At 35.6% G+C, this 21,463-nt stretch overlaps 1 protein-coding gene across 1 annotated transcript in view; it reads right to left on the reverse strand.

Moving 5' to 3' along the window:
• ETV1 (ETS variant transcription factor 1) overlaps positions 1-21,463 on the reverse strand; it is a 94,285-nt gene that overhangs the window by 23,882 nt on the left and 48,940 nt on the right. Inside the window, exons 6-8 of the mRNA XM_052638758.1 lie at positions 18,988-19,117; positions 15,692-15,880; positions 11,086-11,333 (exon numbers count right to left, since the gene is read on the reverse strand). Coding sequence (XP_052494718.1) covers positions 11,086-11,333; positions 15,692-15,880; positions 18,988-19,117 — 567 coding nt within the window. The remainder of the gene's footprint in view (positions 1-11,085; positions 11,334-15,691; positions 15,881-18,987; positions 19,118-21,463) is intronic.

Raw genomic sequence — 21,463 nt, forward strand, 5'->3', positions numbered from 1 at the left:
TATAATATTATATATTACTGTACTCTGACAACTAGTAGAAGTTTAAAAGAAAAGATACCATTAGTTGCCCAAACAAGCCACAAAAAAGTTTCTGAGGTGGGGGAATTTTTTATGATGAGCTTCAATACTGAATTGTTCCCTTTCTGGAATCCACGTGATCTGAGACAAATACACCATGAATTGTCCTCTCACTTTCATTTCTCCTTGGATCACCACAATATTCAGATGATTTTGTCTATTTGCTTTGAACACAGGTAGTCCTAGTAATAAGTTGAGTAGGATTGTTTCACTACATTAGAAACACCCTAATACTACAGTATCTTATTGGCCATACACAACATGATTGTTTTAACATAAGAACATCTCTATTCTGTCTTATCCTTTAGCACCAACGTGTATTTGTAAATGTTAGATATAACAGTGGCATTTCATTCAAGGACTAGCAACAATCTTTGAGGAAATCTCTAGAAGATAAAAATCATACCAATAGAAATCCTTAGTATAATTGCCTGGACCCTTAATAGTTTAACATTTTACAAGCATAGTCATATTGAATCCTTCAGTCAGTTCAGTTCAGCCGCTCAGTCGCTCAACTCTTTGCGGCCCCATGGACTGCTGCACAAAAACACAAAAGGTATAGGGATCATTTGTCCCTTTCTATGAGTGACGCAACTGAGGACAAAGGAGGTAACAAAATGACACCAGTAGTAAACAGATAACAGGTCCAGGGTTTAGTAGAATGTTTCCAGTGTCATACAAAGTGGGTGGTTTTATTTTTTAACACTAAGAATAATAAAAACAAGTGAATGAAAACAGTGAGCTGTGAGCGCCCACACTGAGTGGAAGTGTTAGCAGAATGGAACGTTTAAGGATACTTTTCTAAACTTCAGAGACCACTAAATCCATCACAATGACACATGCATGCCGTTCTTTTAGTTTTGCCTTGCTCTGTTTTTCACATGTGCCTTTGAATGGCTGTCTTTGTAAAATTTCCAAGACGGTATTAGAAGCAATTCAATAGAAAATGCACATACAAGATAACAAAAATAATCAGCTATTTAATTTGACAGAAATTCCTTGAAAACATTTCCATTAAGTTACACACGTTAGGTAAAAACGTTTTATGAAATATAAAGTCTCCTTTTTCTCTAAACTATTAAGTAATTAAGTCCCTAAAGGATAGAGTATAAAAAATTCTATAACAATATTCTAAACCTAAAAATATGTACTCAGATATATACACTCGTAAAAAAAAATATTTATCTTTCCTCCCTTATTCACTTTTAGGAAGCACACACACAGGGAGAGATTCAAATGTACATCCTTAAACTGTCTCATTTAATTGCAAATCTTAAGTTGCACACATGAAGACAGTTGTATATTCATTTCACCCACTTGGAATAAGCATTTCTGGGCCTAAGCATCGTGGTCATTTTCTTGAAAAAGAAACTAAAAATCCCACCCTAAAAAAGTGCACTCCCCTCCCCATTCTAATTCCCTTTTTTCATGCTAGTACAGCTCACAAGCCAACTATCCCTCCCTTCCCCCTTTCCTGCCTGTAAAATCCAAGTTAGACAAACACTGTGTGGCTGAAATGACATATTTGAATGGAATTCAGACCCACCAGTTCCTGTTTATGTTTCTGATTTGAGAATGCTGTCTTCTCCGTTCACTATACATTATGAACACTGCACAGCCATAAATAGTGTCAGGTTACATGCAGGCAGGACCAATGAGCATTAATCACTACTTCCAGTCAACTGGCGAAAGCAGCAGCTGATGGAACACTACAGCCTTCAGCTCTGTATAAATGGACATTCCAGAGAGTCAGTGTGTGTGTGTGTGTGTGTCTGTATGTTTTCCTTTCAGTCTCCATTTTATGAATGAAACTCCAGGCTCTATAGAGTCCATTCATGTAGGAGAAATGCTTACAGGGCTCTGCCTCTAGGGATCAATCAGTCATGGGTAAAACTGATATGATTGGTTTAAAACAGCCTTCAGCCTTCCATTACTGACTTAAAATGCAGTCCCTGTCCATTTGACCTGTGTTAATGCATAAAGAGTAAACCCAGACCATGGTCTCAATTCTCAAATCAAATCACTAGCCAATGCCACTTACTGTAACTGTAGATTTAGAGCATATTGAAGTATTTCTTAGAAAAACTGACAGAGTGGACCAAATCTTGGAGAGATTTGCTATTTTCACTCAGAACTGAAATAGGAAAACTCATACGAGATCTGATAAGCAAAAAAAGGCAATGTCAAGTTGTAAGGCCAATCCATGGCCTCTCTTATAATAACAAGCTCAATTAGGAAGACATCACCATGACTTTTCACATTTGAAGCACCTAAAAATCAGAGATTATGTGACCTACTAATCCACAAATTACTGGCTGAATAAAAGACAATTATCTTTGGATGTCAGAGAAACAGGTAAGAAAGATGGTACCATTTTCTGAATGATCCAATAACTCATTCCTTTAAATTCCCAAGTGATTCTCCGATTCTTCAAGTGACAATTTTAATGTTAAGAGGAAAAAAAATCAGTTGCTTTGTTTCAGGAGAAAATGTGACCATAAGCAAACGATGCTCTGTCATGGAGTAAGGCCAAGGCTTGGCCTTTGGGAGTGTTAAATATCAGGTACAAAAAGCCAAAGTTCATGGAACCATAATCATCACTACACTGGAAATTACTAAAGATGGTAATACTTAAAAATATCTAGAGTTTTTAGGAGGGAAAAAAGCTATTTATGAGCAATTATGGGAACAATTTGTAAAGACTCAGTCCACTACCAAATACTGTCAAAACATATCATGGGTTTTACCAGCCATCTGTAACTTGGTCCTTGACCCTGAAGGGAAGAAAATACTTCTTTCTCCCAGTGACCTGAAGCCATCTTGTGAAATGATTGCAGTCAACAATCCCTGAATAGATCTTTAACTGATTTCTCAAGGAATCTTCACTATGCTTACAGAAGAAGAGAGAAGAAATACGAAAAATGCATGGTCTTTGGTTTTAAATGTGTGCACGATTTGCTAATATGATGTTATAATAATTTAATATTTCTCTTCTAATTTCTAATATCTACCAAATAAAATGATAGAAAATAAAGTTACCAGCATATTTAACTTTGAACTAAAATTAGAATACTTGACATAGCCAGGAGGAGAGGTGATAAGGAAACCTACAACATGTCATCCACAGAAAATACAGAACAGAACAAGACTGCTGAAGAGTCAATATATATTCAATTACTAATTCTTGAATAACATTTTTTTTTCAAGGCTTAAAAAAAACTTCAGTATCTAGAACTAGTTTTCATGGTGGTTCAAAGATAGGTAAGTAAAAATGAAGTAAAGCTGAATATTTACAAATGTCATATTTCATATTTTTAAAAATTAAAATTATAATTATTTGTCTTGAGGCCTTCCATTTTGGAAATGACAAAGCTTTATGGCAGACCTGAAAGTATAAAATAAGTATCAGGAGCCCTTACTTCTATTTTCACTGTTCCATCGAAACCTAATTAGCATATTCAACAGTTTTCTTTTGCCTTCACTCCACTCCTTGTTATTTCTTGAATAATATTTTTGGTTGTTTCCTTACATATGGATCAACTGTTCATTAAGCATGTAAGAATATTTGTCATAACACACATACGAGGCCAATTTCCCTAAAATGCATATCTCCTCTTACAAAGTAAATAATAAAGAATCATTTAAAAATGAAAAAGATATCCTGATGACAGAATTCCTGAGATATTACTACAGTAGTAGTAGTCAGAGAAGCCAATGGTACCCCACTCCAGTACTCTTGCCTGGAAAATCCCATGGACGGAGGAGCCTGGAAGGCTGCAGTCCATGGGGTCGCTAAGAGTCACACACGACTGAGCAACTTCACTTTCACTTTTCACTTTCATGCACTGGAGAAGGAAATGGCAACCCACTCCAGTGTTCTTGCCTGGAGAATCCCAGGGACGGGGGAGCCTGGTGGGCTGCCGTCTATGGGGTCGCACAGAGTCAGACACGACTGAAGCGACTTAGCAGCAGCAGTGTAGTAGTAGTAACAATCGTAATAGTAATAATTTAGAAATAAACTACTGAGTAAATTTAGCCTTCTGAATTGTCTGTTTTTCATTTTGAGCAAGTTGAACCAGCTGATGAGGCCCTGACAAATCATCTTCAACCCAAAATAAAGCACTATGTACTCATATTTCTATGTAGCTGCAGAAAATAATTATCTTTTTCTTGCTCTGCTAGCTATTGATTTCATCCCATAAATTTAAAATCATATTCTAAATTTTACAAGAAAAATTCCAAGAATGCTCACTAAGAGCAGTGTTAAGAATTACTTCACTAATTTCTTTGCTATTTAAGATGTGTACCCATCAACACAGCAAAACATAGAATAACATTTACAACATAAAAATTTTCTCTCACCATTTCAGAAACCCAAGACTATTTAACTCTGATGACTGCAGTGCCAGCTTGAGCCTATGTGAGTACCAGATATATTTGTCAGTTCTGACAGTTGAAAGTTAAACACATTTCTAGTTTTTAACGTATTTAACATGAGCTAAATATTTTTAATTTATTTTATCATTTCTCTGCCTACATATAATTTTTCTACATGCTAAGAACATATAATTATTCTCTAAATTTGAAGGTTTGTCTACTGGCCTTCATTAAAGTCCTTAGATGATGAAGAAATATATATGGAGAATGTAGAAAGGGTTGCTTGGATTTAAAAATGAAAGTGAGAAAAGGCCCATCTTACTTTTCCAAATGTAAGCTTTCTTTACATATTGCAGTTCTTCATAAGTTTTCTACTAAAAAAATAGATTGAGCTGACACCAGTTTGAAAATGACTCTTGTATTTTAAGGCATCAAGTGATCAAGTGTTTTTAACAAAGAGTGAAGTGCAATAAGAAAGAAGACTCAGACAAACTCAAAGTTTACATAATCAAAGAATTTTAGAGCTGGCTATGACACTGATTTGTTACTTTTCCTTCTAATTATCATTCATCCTTTTTCAGAAGAACTATTAGGAAAAGTCACTTATCTGACAATCTCAAATTTTGATAATGTTTATGGTGTATTTTTAAAAAGAAGACAGAACACATTTTAATCCAAAATATCATTTGAGGTTTTATATTTTCCTGTCTTACAACAGTGAGTACCTAATAATCAGAATAAAATTTGAGGACTGTCTAACATGAAATGAATACCTTCAAATTAGAAAAAGCATACCTTAGGTTTTAATGCAAATGCTTTCATTACCCTGCATCATGTAGAGCTTTATAAAATCATATGCAAATATTCAGGCTAAAATTAGAGAAAAGAATAAATAATGCATCTAAAAAATTATGAATTAAAGAATTTTACTTTGGACAATTATATAGAAAGACTGTGAACTGTACACTAAGAAATAGAAAACCATAGTTCTAGTTTTGGCTATTTCACAGAACTGTGCAACTGATGGCAAGTTAACTTGAATGAGCCTTGGACATTTTATCTCTACAGTGGAGTGTAAAGAAGGAATTTCAATGAGGTGATCCCCAAGAGTTTTCATGAGCTTAAAGACTTATGATTCTATGAAACAGCTATTTGTGTCAATATCCCAATTGAAAATAATGCTGCATTTGCCAACACATACATGTGACATGCCTCCAAACTGAAAGAAGGCCTCATCAGTACCAGAAAGAATGACCCTAAAAAACACAATGACCCTAAAAAACAATGACAAAATACAGAAACATTTTCTTTAGAAAACATGATCCCAGCTTTTCCCCCTACCCTTTAGAACTACTTCCTTCCCTCCTACAGCTATAAGCATGCACTTTCCCCCATTTTCTTATTTCAGAAACACTTCTTCATGTCTCTGAAAGTTCTTTCCCTTCTTCATTCCCAGCTCCTGGCTAAAACTACTCCACCACATGGTGGGGAGGCAGCTTTTCAAATTAATTAAGGTAACAGAATAGGCCCTGAGTGTTAAAAACACTTTATTAATGTATCACTTCTTCAATCAACTACTGGGTTAAGGTTTTCAAAACCACCCCCAAATGCAAAGTAACATAACAGCATTAAATAATGGGGCTGCAAGCACAGTGCAGGGATGAACCTGAAATGGACCAAGTATCATATTCATTCTCCTCCCTCTCTAAGGCAGCCCTGGAAACAAAGGAATACAAAGCCAGGTTTGCAACAAATGAGACTATGTCCTTCTTTATTTAGTGTTCTTTTTACTTATAGGACTGATGTGATTAACTTGGACACTTTTCTTCAACTCTAAATTGGTTGATACTTGACAATACTTGCTCTGTCTGATTAGAAAAGCTGTACTAAGCACAATTAAAAGACAAAGCACTTCATAGACAAAGTAGGTACTGACTATAATATCACAGCATATATAGCCCTACAGTCTTTCTATACTGGGTCTTATTTTTGCCTGAGCCACACTTGTATAATTTTTTTACTCAGTAGTCTCATTTCATTAAATAGTATTAAAAGTCTGACTTCTAATGACTGCATAATATTTGCTATTGATAGCCATAACTTACATTACCAATTACTCTACGATATTCCTCCACCACTAAATATTCATCATGGGTCTCCCCTTCCCTAAGGTAATTTACTGACAGTGAAAATACTTGATCAAAGTGTGTGAGCATTTTGTGCTGATATTTTCTTGAGTTAAACTTTAGTTTCATGTGTTCACCACTATCCTAAAAATACCCTTAGCTATCCAAAACCAAACCAAAAGACCAATCAATGAACACATAAATTCTAGCAAAATATGTCGTTGCGAATATCTAAACTATTTACCTCATTGGGCATTCAGAATCTGCAAAACCTCCTTTGTGAGTATGAAAACGGGAAAACAGCCACAGTTTTATTTAAATAGAGCACTGTATCCATATGAAGCACACAGGGCTTATTCAATTCTTTTGAACTTGGCCACAGGGGCAAAAAGAGAAGAAATCAGATTGGATTCAGTAAAACCCAACCAACCAACAAAAAAGCCTGTGTCCCTGCTTTGTGCAGCAGTATTAGGCTAGAGAAACAGAGAAGGAAAACAATAATAATAGATAATTACATCTATTATTGTACTGGACTGTTGAGAACTTAATATTATAATCATGATCATATTGTACTGGTTCACCACATTGGCCCTAAACATCAATTGTTTTTTATCTTTTCAGAGTCCTCTGATCTAAGTTTTAAAAAATTTCTACTTGACTAACATAATATTTTGTAATTTTTAGTTTAAATACTCAGCAGTTGAAATTGCATTCCTGTAATTATAATTATGACTAATAGACCTTCCATTTCCCATGTCATAATTAATGTCAGGCTTTATTAGAGCATAATCATGTTGCCTTTTCACTTACAAAGCTTCTTTTATTTTCACAACATTTATGTTATATTGAATTAAGCAATGAAGAGTTCTAGAGGCCTTCTTAAAGGACAATCTGTGGATCATAGATGCTGAATAAAAGGATTATAAAATGTTTCTCGCATTGTCTTTAGATCACATACAGTATTTTCTAATGTGCTATTTGTTCAACATCACTAAGTGAACTAAGCACTCAATGATTCCGTGATAAATACATTATATTTTCTAAAAAAAGATTAATAAATTGACAGCAAGGACGAAAGAACTCAAGACAATGAAACAAAATATCTGGAGATCATACTTGTGACAGCATGAAGGACATACGCAGATGTGTCAACCTAATTGTAGCAAGTGGGTGGTCAGCATAACACATTTTGAAATGCACAGGTTAATTTTTCATCAGCCCTGGTTACAGAGTTACTACAGTTCTTTAGACCTCATCCATTCAGAAGATGTAACTTTACTATTTAACTATTCAAGCAAAACTGAACTATATCTTATTGGCAATATTGAATTAGAATTCAAAGGTACCATCCAACTTTAACAACTTGAAATATAATTTAGAGAGGAGAAGTAACATACACTAACAACTTCTTAAATATTCCGCAAGTCATTGGCAAAGTATATGGTAACTTACAAAACAGATGCCCTATGTACCTTTAAAATAGGATACTGCACTCTTTATGGACCGAATGATCAAGTCCCCTAAAATTCATTGTGAAGCCTTAATGCTTAACATGATGGTATTTGAAGAGGACAGCTTTGAGAGGTAGTTAGAATAAGACCAGGTCGTGAGGGTGGGGCCCTCATGGTGGAATTAGTATCATTATAAGTAGAGAAAGAGAGGATAGCTCTGTCTTTCTCTGTTACATGATGACACAGTGAGTAAGTAGCAATCTGCAAGCCAGGAAGAGAAGACTCATCAGGAAATGAATCTGCTGGCAGTTTTGATCTTGGACTTTCCAGCCTATAGAACTGTGAGAGTTAAATGTCTGCTGTTTAAGCTTTCCAATTGATGGTATCTGATTATAGCAGGCTGAGCTAAAGCATGGACTATCCTTTTTTGGTTATAAGTAACTGAATCTGTGCCTCTGAGGGCCAGACAGCAACTGACTTAGAACTCTATTACATATGGCCCAAAACTAAAGCAATTAAACCTCACAGTATCAGTTCTTTTTTTTTTTTTTCTCATTGGATTACTTAAATCTTTTTATTTGGTTCACATCTTCTTAAGAAAAGTTACACATTCTCAATACCATGTTATATTATGATTTTATATATGATATAAATATAAGGAGAATGTTGTATTAATATAAATATATGCATATTTATATATAATAATATAAATATATGGAAAATCAAAGAATCAAGAAAATGATTCCAATTTTAATCTTTCTGAAATATAAAATCATTTCTAGAAAACATGAAGAAATTTCTAAAAATGCTATGCCCTGCAGTTCCTTCTGAACCAATTATTTGGGTTAGTTTAAATGATTTTGGAGAAGGCAATGGCAACCCACTCCAGCACTCTTGCCTGGAGAATCCCAGTGACAGCAGAGCCTGGTGGGCTGCCGTCTATGGGATAGCAGAGAGTCGGACACGACTGAAGTGACTTAGCAGCAGCAGCAGCCGTGGAGGGTTCTTAATTATGCACATAAATCATGGACAAATATAAAAGGTTCTAAACTATAACCACCATGGTACATTTTAGGATGGTCTTGAAATTACATGGTCTGGGACAAGCATTCAAATAAAGTCCTTTACACCATATGTTTAAATTTTTAGAACCATATGGGGATTTCCCTGGTGGTCCAATGGTTAAGACTTTGCCTTTCAGTGCAAGGGGTACAGGTTTGATCCCTGGTTGGGGAACTAAGATCCCAGATGCCTAGCAGCCAAGAAACCAAAACATGAAACAAAAGCAATCTCGTAACAAATTCAAAAGAGATTTTAAAAATGGTCCATATCAAAAACATCTTTAAAAAAAAATCTAAAACTATGAATCAAACAAACTTATAAATAAATATGTTCTCTCCTCCTATTTGAAAATGTGATAACATAGCAACTTGGAAGGCCAGGTCAAACCTCGACTTTGGGGAAATTTCTAGGATGAGATCTGAAAGAGAAAATGGTATGGAGCCCGTTTTCAGTGTTCAGACCCCAGCCCACCCCATTTCCTGCCTCACTTCCTATATCCCTCAAGCCCTCACGGTTCCACACCACAGGGGCCTCACACACTAAACCTATGGGTACAACCAGGCTCCATCCTCATCCCCTCACAAACAGCGGCCCCTTGGCCACCTCCTTGGACTTAAGAGGTATACACAGGAGCAACGTGCTCTGCCTGGAAAACCAGGCCTCAGATGAGCTTGCTCCAGTCCTAGAAGTAGACTCAGGGCTGACTGGGCAGGAAAGGCATGGGTCCTGGGTAGCTAGTGTACCGTCTAGAAGTAGAGCCCGAGTCTCTCAGCAGAAATTCCTCTTAGTTCCTTGAACTTGTTGTCCAATGAGAAAGGAGAGCCAGAAGGAGGCTCTCAGTAGGGCTCCTTCTTGCTGACCTTTAAGATCAGTTTATAATAAAACAGGTAACTTTATACAAGTTAACTTAAGACAAGGAAGCAAGACCGGAGACAGTTTTCCTTCATCAAGTGGAACTGACAGAAAAACTCAGCAGAGTCATGCCTAGAGGAGCAGTTGTTCCTTCATAAAGAATATCTGTAACTTTTATCCACATGAAAGGAAGTCACTTTGCTTTCCAATATTTTTAAGTCTACAACCATCTATTGATTATGCTTACAATAATGTTAGCAATTTTTTTGCCTGGTGCCATTCTTAGAAGCATTAGCCTTTATTTCACACTATTTTTCAAAGTTTCCAAGATTTCTAAAAGGCAGGTGTCTTGATTTTGAAAAATGTATTCATTTTGTAAAACAAATTCATTTCGTTTGAATGTAAGACAATTCATTTCGTAAGTGTATTTTGAGTGTGATTCATTTTGAATGTATTCAATTCATTTTGTAAAATAAAATGAACACAGATTAAGTAATTTTTCTGAGTTCTCAAGCTTGAATATTGGCAAAGTTTTTGGCAACATTGACAATAGACAAAAATGTTCTTTATTTCCAGGTAACCCAATTCTCTACCTTGACATACTTAGCAGGGCCTTTTTGGCTCAGTGAGACAACAGCTAAGCTCTATTATTGCTATTTTTGCTATTCTTTGTCCAATATGGAAGAATTCTTATTTATGAACCCTTGGAATCTTGCCATACCAATAAAGAAAAAAATAGTTAATAAGCAATAAGTTAGTATAGAATATTACTTTCTGTAAATATTGTCACACTGTAAATAATTTTAAATAATGCCACAGGAGCAAATGGAAAAAAAAAGCCCAGAAATTAGAAAAGAACAACCTTGTTACTCTCCTGGCCTGAGATAGGAGAGCTTAATTTTACAAATTGTACTTTTCCTCAAACAAGTTTCATTTCTAGACATTATTTCAACCATCGACTCTTGCCAAAATGGTTTGATAGTCCAACCCTTCACATAAAGAGAAAGATTCAAAGAAGGAATAAATCAGAAAGTTTCCACCAAAAAATAGTCAGGAGCCACCTAACCTGCAGTCAACACTAATGAAAGTAACAAGCAAGTGAAAAGATATCATAAATGTAACTTAAAGCATAGGCCTACCTGAATCATATGCAAAATCTCTGGGCTCCTGTTTAATCATCAGAGGAGGGGGGAAGCTTTGGCTGGCTGCACCACCAACCATGGTGTTGTGTTCATACACTGGGTCGTGGTACTCCTGCTTAAAGCCTTGAGGTGGGAAGGGGATGTTTGGCTCAGACATCTGCCGTTGGTACATGGGACGTCCTTCCCTTGGCATTGTTGGCAAAGGAGGAAAGGAATTACAGGGTTCAGAAAGTTGGCGGCGAAATCTGGGAAATAAAGAGAGCATATTTCAAATAAAAAGGTAACAAGAAATACCCTTTAAAAATACTGGCACAATTTTTAACCACTTAGTTAGTGAACGTGACACCAGCTGACTGACCCAAAGTGTAAATCTTCAATGAAGATGAGATTTCTCCTTCCTGGGTCAGTAGCAATAAGCTTTCCAATCATAATACACCTTGTGTTCCTCTTCTAATTAGTTCCATTCAGCACCATTTCAGTAAATTACAAGAAGTTAAAGGTGTCCCTTAAGTAAGGCTAAGGAGAGCAATGTAGCATTTGCAAGAAATACATACCCTGACAGTTAAAATGCCCAGTGAGAAATCAACTCAAATGCTCACCAAATTTCCTTATGAATTGAGTTCAAATAATTATAGACAAGGGAAAACAAGCAAAACAGAGACTCTGGAAAGAATCTAATCTCAAACTGCATCCTCTTTCTTTCAATTGTTATCAAGCTAATCAACAAAGAATCAACCAAATAAAAACCTTCTGAATGGTTTTCCGTTTCTTATCATCAGCTACTGAGGAAAGAAGAAAGGAATGGCTTTCTTTTCAAATGGGTGGGACTCTTACATCTTCAACAATGTCCTAAAGAACACTGTATTCTAATGAGAAATTAAACTGGGCAATATTATAGAGAATGAAATCCAACCTAGTTTTTAGACCACTTCTTTACTGTCAAAACAGCAACACAGAACACACTGGCTTCCGAGAGCTTCAGACAAAATATCAGGTTGATAAAAATAAGCATAAAATATTACAGCAGCCCTCTGAAGATGGAAAGAACATGCATGCATCACGTAGCATTGCAACACGTCAGGATGTTAGGTCACGTGGAAGCTCTGAGGCCTTGGCAGAGGCTGAGGGTGAGTTTCTACACTCCTTCCTTCTTGGTTATCTACTGTACTGACCGGCTCATCACATCTTCATTCAGTTCTGCGTGATTCATCCTAATACCATTGACCCACCACAAAGATGTGGATTAATTAAAGATTTTAAAGTGCTCTAAAATGCCCAGGAGTGTTTAAAAATAACCTATCCAACATTTCTATGAGCAAATGTATGCCTATTAATTCCCCTGCACCCTTCTAAAAGCATTCCTGTGACTTTAATTTGGAGAGTTAACATTTAATTTTGGTAACGTTAAACGAAAACAAGGGAAGAGCAAAAGAATGGCGGAGCGATTGCTTTAGTGTTTCTCAGAACACTCCACCCTGGGATTTAACTCTACCCTCACCAGCTGCCGGGAAAAGCACTGAAATTCCAACTACACCTGCAGAAAACCAACTCAGAAACTCAGATATCGCCAAACAGTTAGGTTGACTGGCACTGCATTCATTTTCCTTCTCTTGCTTATTTCATTAGCCAAAAAAAGAAACAGAAATTATCATTAAGAACTGTCAAGGAGTGAATCAGAAAATTGTAACTTGAAGTTAAAATAAGAACTCTTGCTCACTTGGGAAGCCATACAAGGAAGTTAATAATACTTCTGCTAAAAGCTTTGTTTTTAAAAAAAAAAAAGTCAAGCCATTTGTTTGCAGAAGTCAACATGATTCCAGTTGGTACTCACTGAGGACCATGTGTATATCAACACACGTATGCTTCCTAAGAAACTACAAGTTTGTGGCGACATTCTAATGACTGATGGTAAAGAGAAACGGACTCAGAAGCTTCTGGAAGAGAGTGCATGGGTAAGGAGAGCACGCTGATGAACTCTTGGGTATAGAAAAACAGTGTCTAAGTGGTGGGAAACAGAGAAAAAGAGACAGGACTGCTGCACAGTGGGTTCAGGGAAACGTGCCAAAGGGCTGGACTGAGGAGCAGAGAGAGGCTGAGGAGAGGAAGTGGGGTGCAGCCCAGTTGGCCATGAAGCATTCCCTGAGAGAGGTTGGGTGCAGGGCTGGAGGGGGCTATTTGGGGACAGGATCTGTTTCCAGAGCAAATTTGCCATTTATAACTGAGGGACTGTCATTTGTTGGCGAGAGCTCTCCGAGAAATCCTCCTCAGAAACATACGGCTTCAGAGATTTTCCTGGGATGGGCCAGCTGGTACTGGCCTCCACGCTCCGCGGGGGACACTGGGAAAAGACCTGAGCTTCCCTCTCCTTGTTCCGGGCCGGCTGTTCACAGTCTCAAATATTTGACTTCAAGTAGAGAAACTCAAATGGATTTGGCTATGGCATCTCTAGTTAGGTCACCTAAAAACAGCCACACTGCTTGTTCAGCAGTCGCCTTCCGTAAGAGAGAACTTCAGAGAGCGCCAACCGTACCGCCTCTAATTCTGACCCTCGTCTGAGGGGTGAGAGGCTTGGTACCAAGAACCCTGGGAAGTCTCCAGAAGTAGACAAAACAAAACTTGCTTTTTTCTACATCGTCCTCTCTATCCCCCCATCAGTCCTACACAATGTGCATCTGTTTAATGGCCCACCCGGCAATAAGATTTCTTTCATCTGTATTTACAAAACTGTTTACACAGATGCTCATACCATTACACTCTGAGAAAGTCTCAGGTCCACAGGGTGAGAAGAAAAAGATAATGGACAGCGTTTCATAACCAAAGCACAAGAGGACACAGGGATGGAAACCAAGGTAGAAACATTATTACTTGGTTTCATGCTGGAAAGAATGCTTTCATCTTATCCTTCCATATCAGAAGAGTGACTGAATTTGAGATTGAGTCCCATTAAATAATCTATAAAAAGCAGATCTGAGGATTCCCTTATTTTCAGAAAGTTGCCAGTGGCCCATCTTTGGGTTTCCTTTGCTGATCTGGAGGATTCCTTTGGCTGAGTTATTTTTAAAATGCTGTGTCAGAACCCCTTTGCACAGGCTTACTGTTAAATTGGGGGTTCTATGGTGGCTCAGAAGGTAAAGAATCTGCCTGCAATGCAGGAGACCTGGGTTCGGCCCCTCGGTTGGGAAGATCCCCTGGGAAAGGGAGTGGCAACCCACTCCAGTATTCTTGCCTGGAGAATTCCATGGACAGAGGAGCCTGGTGTGCTGCAGCCCATGGGGTCGCAAAGAGTCAAACAGAACTGAGCAACTGAACAACATCATACTAATCATGCTCTTGAGATTATGCCTGTTTTATCTGTTTGGTAGAAATACTACTATTTCATGGCATGTTACTATACATCTCTTTCCAATTCCACATTCAGGGTGGTCATATTGATAGCTTGGAATCTGCCATGGGGGCAATATTTACATCACAGACTCATCAAATGCTACAGATCAAAGTCTTTTGGGTTTTCTTCCATAGATCCTATTGTTAACCATTCACCAACACACCACTCGTTCAACGTAAGTACAGGGTAGAAGGGGAAAACAAATAAATGCTGTATACAACTGAACTGTGTTTTTAAGCTGTATTATTAAGGCCTCTAACGGTCCTTCAATATTTTATTTAAACACAAATGTTTAAATCTCTAAGAGTTGAGAATTACCTGACATAGCACATTCTCTAGCTCTAGGTTGTGTCTCGCCTTGCTCCTTTCTAAGTAACACTAATTCAGTCTCTATCACTTGAATGTTATATTCTCAGTGTTCAGGGTCATGCGTCTACTGACATTAAATATCCAGCACTCGGAAAGCAGGGAAGAGAGTTCTATCATATAAGTTCTCTTCTGCAAAACTATGTACAGCTAAACCAGTCAGTCTAAGGTAAAGAACCTAATTCCATAAGCCATCTACTAAAATTAGTCTCCTAACTTTATTTTACAAGTACACACATATGCTCATAAAAATGGGATGATCTGATTTAAAGTTTAAGTGAAGCAATTTAATTCAAGCAAAGAGAAAGGGAAATGTTCAAATGTCAGTATATAGATTAATTTTCCATTTTAGCAACCAATTTAAATGTTTATAAAGGAATGTTTACAAATGACCTTCTCCACAAATCATTTATAGCTAAAGACAGAGCAAACTCTAAAAATATTTTGCACAGATGTGCAAAATTAATACACTTGCCTTGAATTTACTATAGGTTCTAGGAAGCAGTAAAAGGAATTTCTTCCAAGAATGCTAAAAACAGTTTTGCTTTGTGTTTTTTTTTTTTTAAATGGTACTTGCAGTTACCAAGGGATAAGGGGTAGGGAGGAATAAATTGGGAGATTGGGATTGACATATGCACACTACCATTGACAAAACAGATAATTAATAAGGATATATTTCATAGCACAGGAAACTCTACTCAATATTCTGTAGTGACCTCTACGGGAAAAGAATCTAAAAAAGAGCAGATACACGTAGAACTGATTCACTTTGCTGTATAGCAGAAACTAACACACACATTGTAAATCAACTATATTCCAATAAACTTTTTTTATAAGGTACTTGCACTTTACCTGTGATCCATGGGGTAGCTGCTGTCTTGGATGGGCTGCGATGGAGGGAGGTGAGCTGGGAAGGCGCGGTCAGGCTTTGAAGCATGAGCTGAGTTGGGAGATGCATGGTGCAGGGGGGACACTGGAGTGCTGGATGGTGTTGGGGGGTTGGAGGGCCTCATTCCCACTTGTGGCTTCTGATCATAGGCACTACCCAGAAGACAAGAGAAAAGAGAACGTGTGTTTCTTGGGAAAAACTAAAACTCCGTCCCCCCGCCAAACAGTTCAAGGAAAGAAAAAAATATTTCAGGCTAAAGTCCTAAGGAAGCTCAGAATGGTATGGCTTTTGGTTTTTGCAGTTCAAAAACATGTAATCATCAAAACAGCCACACACTTAAACAGAAAATAGGATAATGTATCACTTGGAAACAGCATAAATATAAAACATCTATTTTTAATACATATACAAACAACATAACATAAGGAAAATCTCTGTCAGCAAAAGCAGTGACAATGTTTCCATCTATTCTTCGTTGTTGGTGTTTTTTTTTTTTTTTTTTTTTTTGACCACACTGTGAGACATGCAGGCTCCTAGGAGGGATCAAACTTATGCTCCCTGCATTGAAACTGTGGAGTTTTAACCACGGAACTATCAGGGAAGTCGCTATTACCATCTGTTCTTAACATGTCTCCTTAAGCAAGTTTCACAGATCTTTTCTAGATCATTAAATATTTCTGATATTACAATTCTTCTACAATACAGAAGACTTTAGAATAAGAAGTTGTATCAGTTTAACGAGATGCAGATCATACCTGACTCACCTTTATTTGTTGTAGAATTCTAAGAAGCCGATGGTTTTGCCTTATTTTCATTCTTTTAGTGTAAAATAAATGATGCCTGGCATTAACTTCCTCACATGAGATAATAAAGATTTATGAGGCAAATTAAAATGTCTCTGATATATTTAAACCTTCTTGGAGCATAAGAATAGGCACAAGATAATGTTCTTAAGAATAAAATCCTGTTATCACAGTCTAACTTCTAAACATAATTACAAAAGAATAAAATGAGTAAGCTTGTTTTTATACACATTATGAATTTAAGTTCCAGTCTTTAGCATGGTTCTCAGGGATATGATTTAACTAATTCTTCTAATCTAAAAATACTTTATTGAAAACAAATTATATTTAAGTTTCTGAACAAAAAAATATCTAGGTTAAAATACTCGGCTTCCTTTTAAGATAAAAAGCATTCACCAGTATATTTTTTCTTTAAAAAAGAAACTAAAAAAAAATTGACTTATGTAATTTATCCTGTTGCTCCATCCATACAAAAGAATTACATCCACGCATGAAACTACAGAAGTAGAGGAGTATGGGCTCCATAAGTCTTTCTTCCTTTACAGCAAAGTCCACAAACTCATACTATTTGGTTCCACCTGTTTCCTTTACCAATATTTCTGAACGAGAATGTACTTCTGTTATAAAATGGTTCACCTGTCTCATTCCCATGTGAAAAATAAGGAATCATCTTCTGTCCTAGGATATTACTTTTTTCTCATAAAATGCTATACTGAGTTACACTGTTCATATAGAAATGGAAAAAAACAGAATTAATCCAATAAATCACTGTAGGAATTATTGGCCTTCAAGAAGAATCTCAAAATATACAGGTAATTCTACCATTAATTTATGAAAGTCAGATGTCGTGTTTTTTTAAATATGTCTATAAAGCAGTAGTTCTTCTATAATCACACTTCTGATCAATGCTAAAATGCAATGACAATTCTATACCTTTTTGGTTTATTAATTAAAAATTCTCCAATATGTTCAGTAATTATTCTGTGGATACATAGTATTCATAAGGGGAAAATGCAAAAATTAAAAATGTGATAAAATAAAACTCAGATTGATCAATACTGTTTTATCTGAACTCAGTATGCTTTTAATAGTAGGCTTCTATAAGAGATATATCTTATAAAAGCTTTGCAGTTCAACTGAACCACCGTCGTCATTTCAGACTCTGGTGAACCATCTAGGAAAGAGGATGTAGAAGACAAGTTTGCAAGAACAAACAGTAATGAAATATCCAAGCACTGGTCAGGTACCATGAAACTGTATACGAATCAAAGTTTTTTTTTATCTTAAATATCTTAAAAAACAAACTAGTGAATGTAACAAAAAGGAAGTAGACTCACAGATGCAAAGAACAAGTGAATGCTTTCCAGTGGGTAGAAGGAAGCAGGAAGAGCAATATAGGGTAGGAGATTAAGAGGTACAAATTACTAGGAGTAAAATAATCTATAAGAACATACTCTACAACACTGGCAGGGTAGCCAGTATTTTATAATAACTATAAGTGGAGAATAACTTTAAATATTGTGAATCACTATATTGTACACCTCTAACCTTCAGCTATCCTTCGATTTAAAGAATGGAAAAAAAATAAAATTATCCTGCAGAAGGAAACAACAGAGTATAGGTAAAAAAAAATCATCTGAGGAAACACAAGACTCCTCTGAATCATAATGCATTATGAACTTGAATCAACATAATTTATAAGACCGCAAATACTTGTAATCATTTTTATACGTTTCTAAACTAACTCCTTTAAAGGACTAAGTCTCTACTGTAATTGAGACTAATAACTTACAATATACAGAGCCAACTTTTTCCTTATGCAATTAGGGGCCAATATGAAAAGTAGCAGAATGCAATTTACTGTGAAGGGTTTTTAATGAACATACATGTTATCAAATTTTCCAACAGAGGAACAATGTACTTCTACTGCTCCACCCTTTATTATCATCAAAAGGAACAACTGGGTTTTAAACAGATAATAGCCTCTGCTAAGCCTTATAAAATTCTAACTTTACTGCAACTCTCCATGAATGCATCTTCGAGATCATCTGCAAAGCCTGTCAGATAACTAATGTACTGTTCAGACCTGCCAAATGCTTCATTGTTTTCCCCCTACAAACTCTAAAGTGCATAATGCATTCTTTCTAATGAGAACTGAACTTTCGGTACCTGCTCATGCCACCTAAGACCCTTTTCACAATCTCAGGATGCATCCCCTAACAGTTGTGGAAAAGCAGCTCATGATCTGGATAAAAATTACTGCTTTAAAATGATTCTAGAAGTATATGATCAGACAGTAAATGGTCCTTTTGAGTTCTGCTCAACACGTGACCTAATTAGTTTGTTGCATGCTGAAGATGTAACTCTTATAAAATACGACTTGAGATTTTATATTATGGTAAATTTGTGTTTCAGTAAGAACCATCAGGTGCTCGCTATACACTCAATTACTTTACCTGACATTGTACAGGCACTTTTCTCCATAGCTGAATTTAAAGGGCTGTTCTTGACTGCAGGCAGAGCCGAGTTCTGAACATGGACTGTGGGGTTCTTTCTTGATTTTCAGTGGGAGGCCATGAAAAGCCACTAGAAAACAAAACAAAAATACCCACAAAAATGAAATCCTGTTAGGAATTAAGTACACTAACCTGTTCTATCCCTCTTGGTTAAAATGTCACTAACATTTCATATTAACTCTCATACATAAGAAAAATCACACTGGACAAGTTTCATGCAAGAAAAGATTCTGGAGAATCTTATATTTTCTCCATATACTCATTGTTTGCTTTTATTATATAACAAAATACATGCTTAAACTTTCTCATTACTTAAAGTGAAATGAACTACTTGTAACTGGCTTAGCTGACACTACAAAATGAGAAGTTCAGTTTTCAGAAAATAAGCTTGAAAATATTTCAGCAAGTTTACCAAGCAGGAAAAACACACACACACACACAACTGATTACTCAAGAATTAACTGAAAATAGGAGCATAATTTTAAGAATTAACTGAAAGGAAAATATTTCAAGTGTATTAATAGTAATGGTTTAATGGAATAAAAACTGAACTATGACGAAGAAACCCCAGCTGCCGTTCTTAGGGTAACTGATGATACTTTGGACAAAAGGATAAAAACTCCACATCTCTGTGGCCAGTGCTTATATATTAAACTACAGATAAAAGTACTTGTCTAACTACTTAAGAGAAGTGTGAAGATACATTGTGAGAAATACATTAAAGTTATTTTTTGTATATTATGACCATAAAGCAATTATTCTATATGAAATGATAGCTTTTTCTTTTTCATATGACATTGTCATGTCATTACTGTTCAATATAATATAAAGATAATATCATAAAATATCCAGAAATATGTATATTTAGGTTGGAATCATATCTCTCAAACCAAAAAATAAAATAAAAATGAAAACAAAAATATATATTTTTGTTATTTTAAATGAAGCTGAAAAAATATACTAGAGATCCCCAGAATAACTGAAGTTTTAGTAAAAATGGCAAAATAAATTAAAAGATAAGAGGAAAAACAGACATGAGAATGAATTTTAGTTTCATACAATATACACAGGCATGAATAATCAAGGATAAGCCCAAGAAAGACGCACTGTGGATAGTTATCCCAACTCTGTAAAACCTGAGATTAAAATACAAAATATTAAGTACATATACTATAAATGAAGAGAAGAGAAGAGAAACTCTGGTTTATGATGCCATTCAATCTTGATCATAATATCACAGCATTATAAACTTGTACTAGCTTGAATGTCATATAATTTTAATATAAGAATTTGATATCAAGAACTATCAAGCTCCAAGAAAATAAATTTGTTAAGATAAGCACATAATTTTGACTGAAATGTTCAGTGATATTAAAGAAACATCTGAAGCACTGTGGAAAACAAATTTGTCACCTAAATTAGTTGTCTAAGGAAAACTTAATAAATAATAATACAATTATTTCACTGAGTGATCTACTTCAAAGTATTTTTTCTAATTTAATGTGTGTTTAATATACCTACTCAGAGTAGAGTCAGAGGAACAGAAACAAAGGGAAAATTATGTATGTTTTCATATGCAAATGTTCATTAACTTTACCAAGTCAGAAAGATATAATTTATAAAATGCTAGGATGAAAGAGCCTTAACAACCTCAGGAATCACTTCATAACATGAGGACTCGCTTGGATTCTGATTTGAACAACTAAAAGAGACAACTTTCCAATGAGTAAGACATTTTAATGTGGACTAGGTAAGAAATTATTGTTAATTTTGTTGAATGTGATAATGAAATGGCAGTTGTTCCAAAAAAAAAAGGTTTAACGCTAAAGCTTCATATAATATATACAGATAAAAAAATAAGTCCTGGAATTTCATTAAAATAATCTAGAAAAAGATGTGTAGGGGAAGAATCAAATAGAAAAATGTTGATAAATGTTAAAAGCAGACTGATGGGTCAGTGGGAGTTCATTACATTATTCTCTTTACTTTTATCTAAATTCTAAATTTATAAGATAAAATGTTCTTAAATTATGAAACAAAAACACAAAGGATTGAAAGTAGCATCCTTTAAGAAATTTTTTTCCCTCTGCATGTGTATGTGTGTGTGTACATGCTACTTCTTAGAATGACACATACTACATAATGAAATCTTGTAGTATATTAATCACACATTTGCTTCTTTCTTAACAAATAGTTTTCAACTCTTTATGACTTACTTGAACATGTACAACAAAATGTGCATACCTTAAGTTCAGCACTTTAGATTAAGTATTGGGTTTTATATTTTCCTAAGAAAAAACAGTACCAACAAAGGAATTCAAATCATACCTGAGAGATCAGAACTAATTTGTATGAATAAAATGGATAAGATCTCAAAAGCTAATAAATTAGCAGTACAATGCAAAGTTGATCATAT

The sequence above is a fragment of the Budorcas taxicolor genome, chromosome 4 (genome assembly GCF_023091745.1).
Source record: "Budorcas taxicolor isolate Tak-1 chromosome 4, Takin1.1, whole genome shotgun sequence".
NCBI lineage: Eukaryota > Metazoa > Chordata > Mammalia > Artiodactyla > Bovidae > Budorcas > Budorcas taxicolor.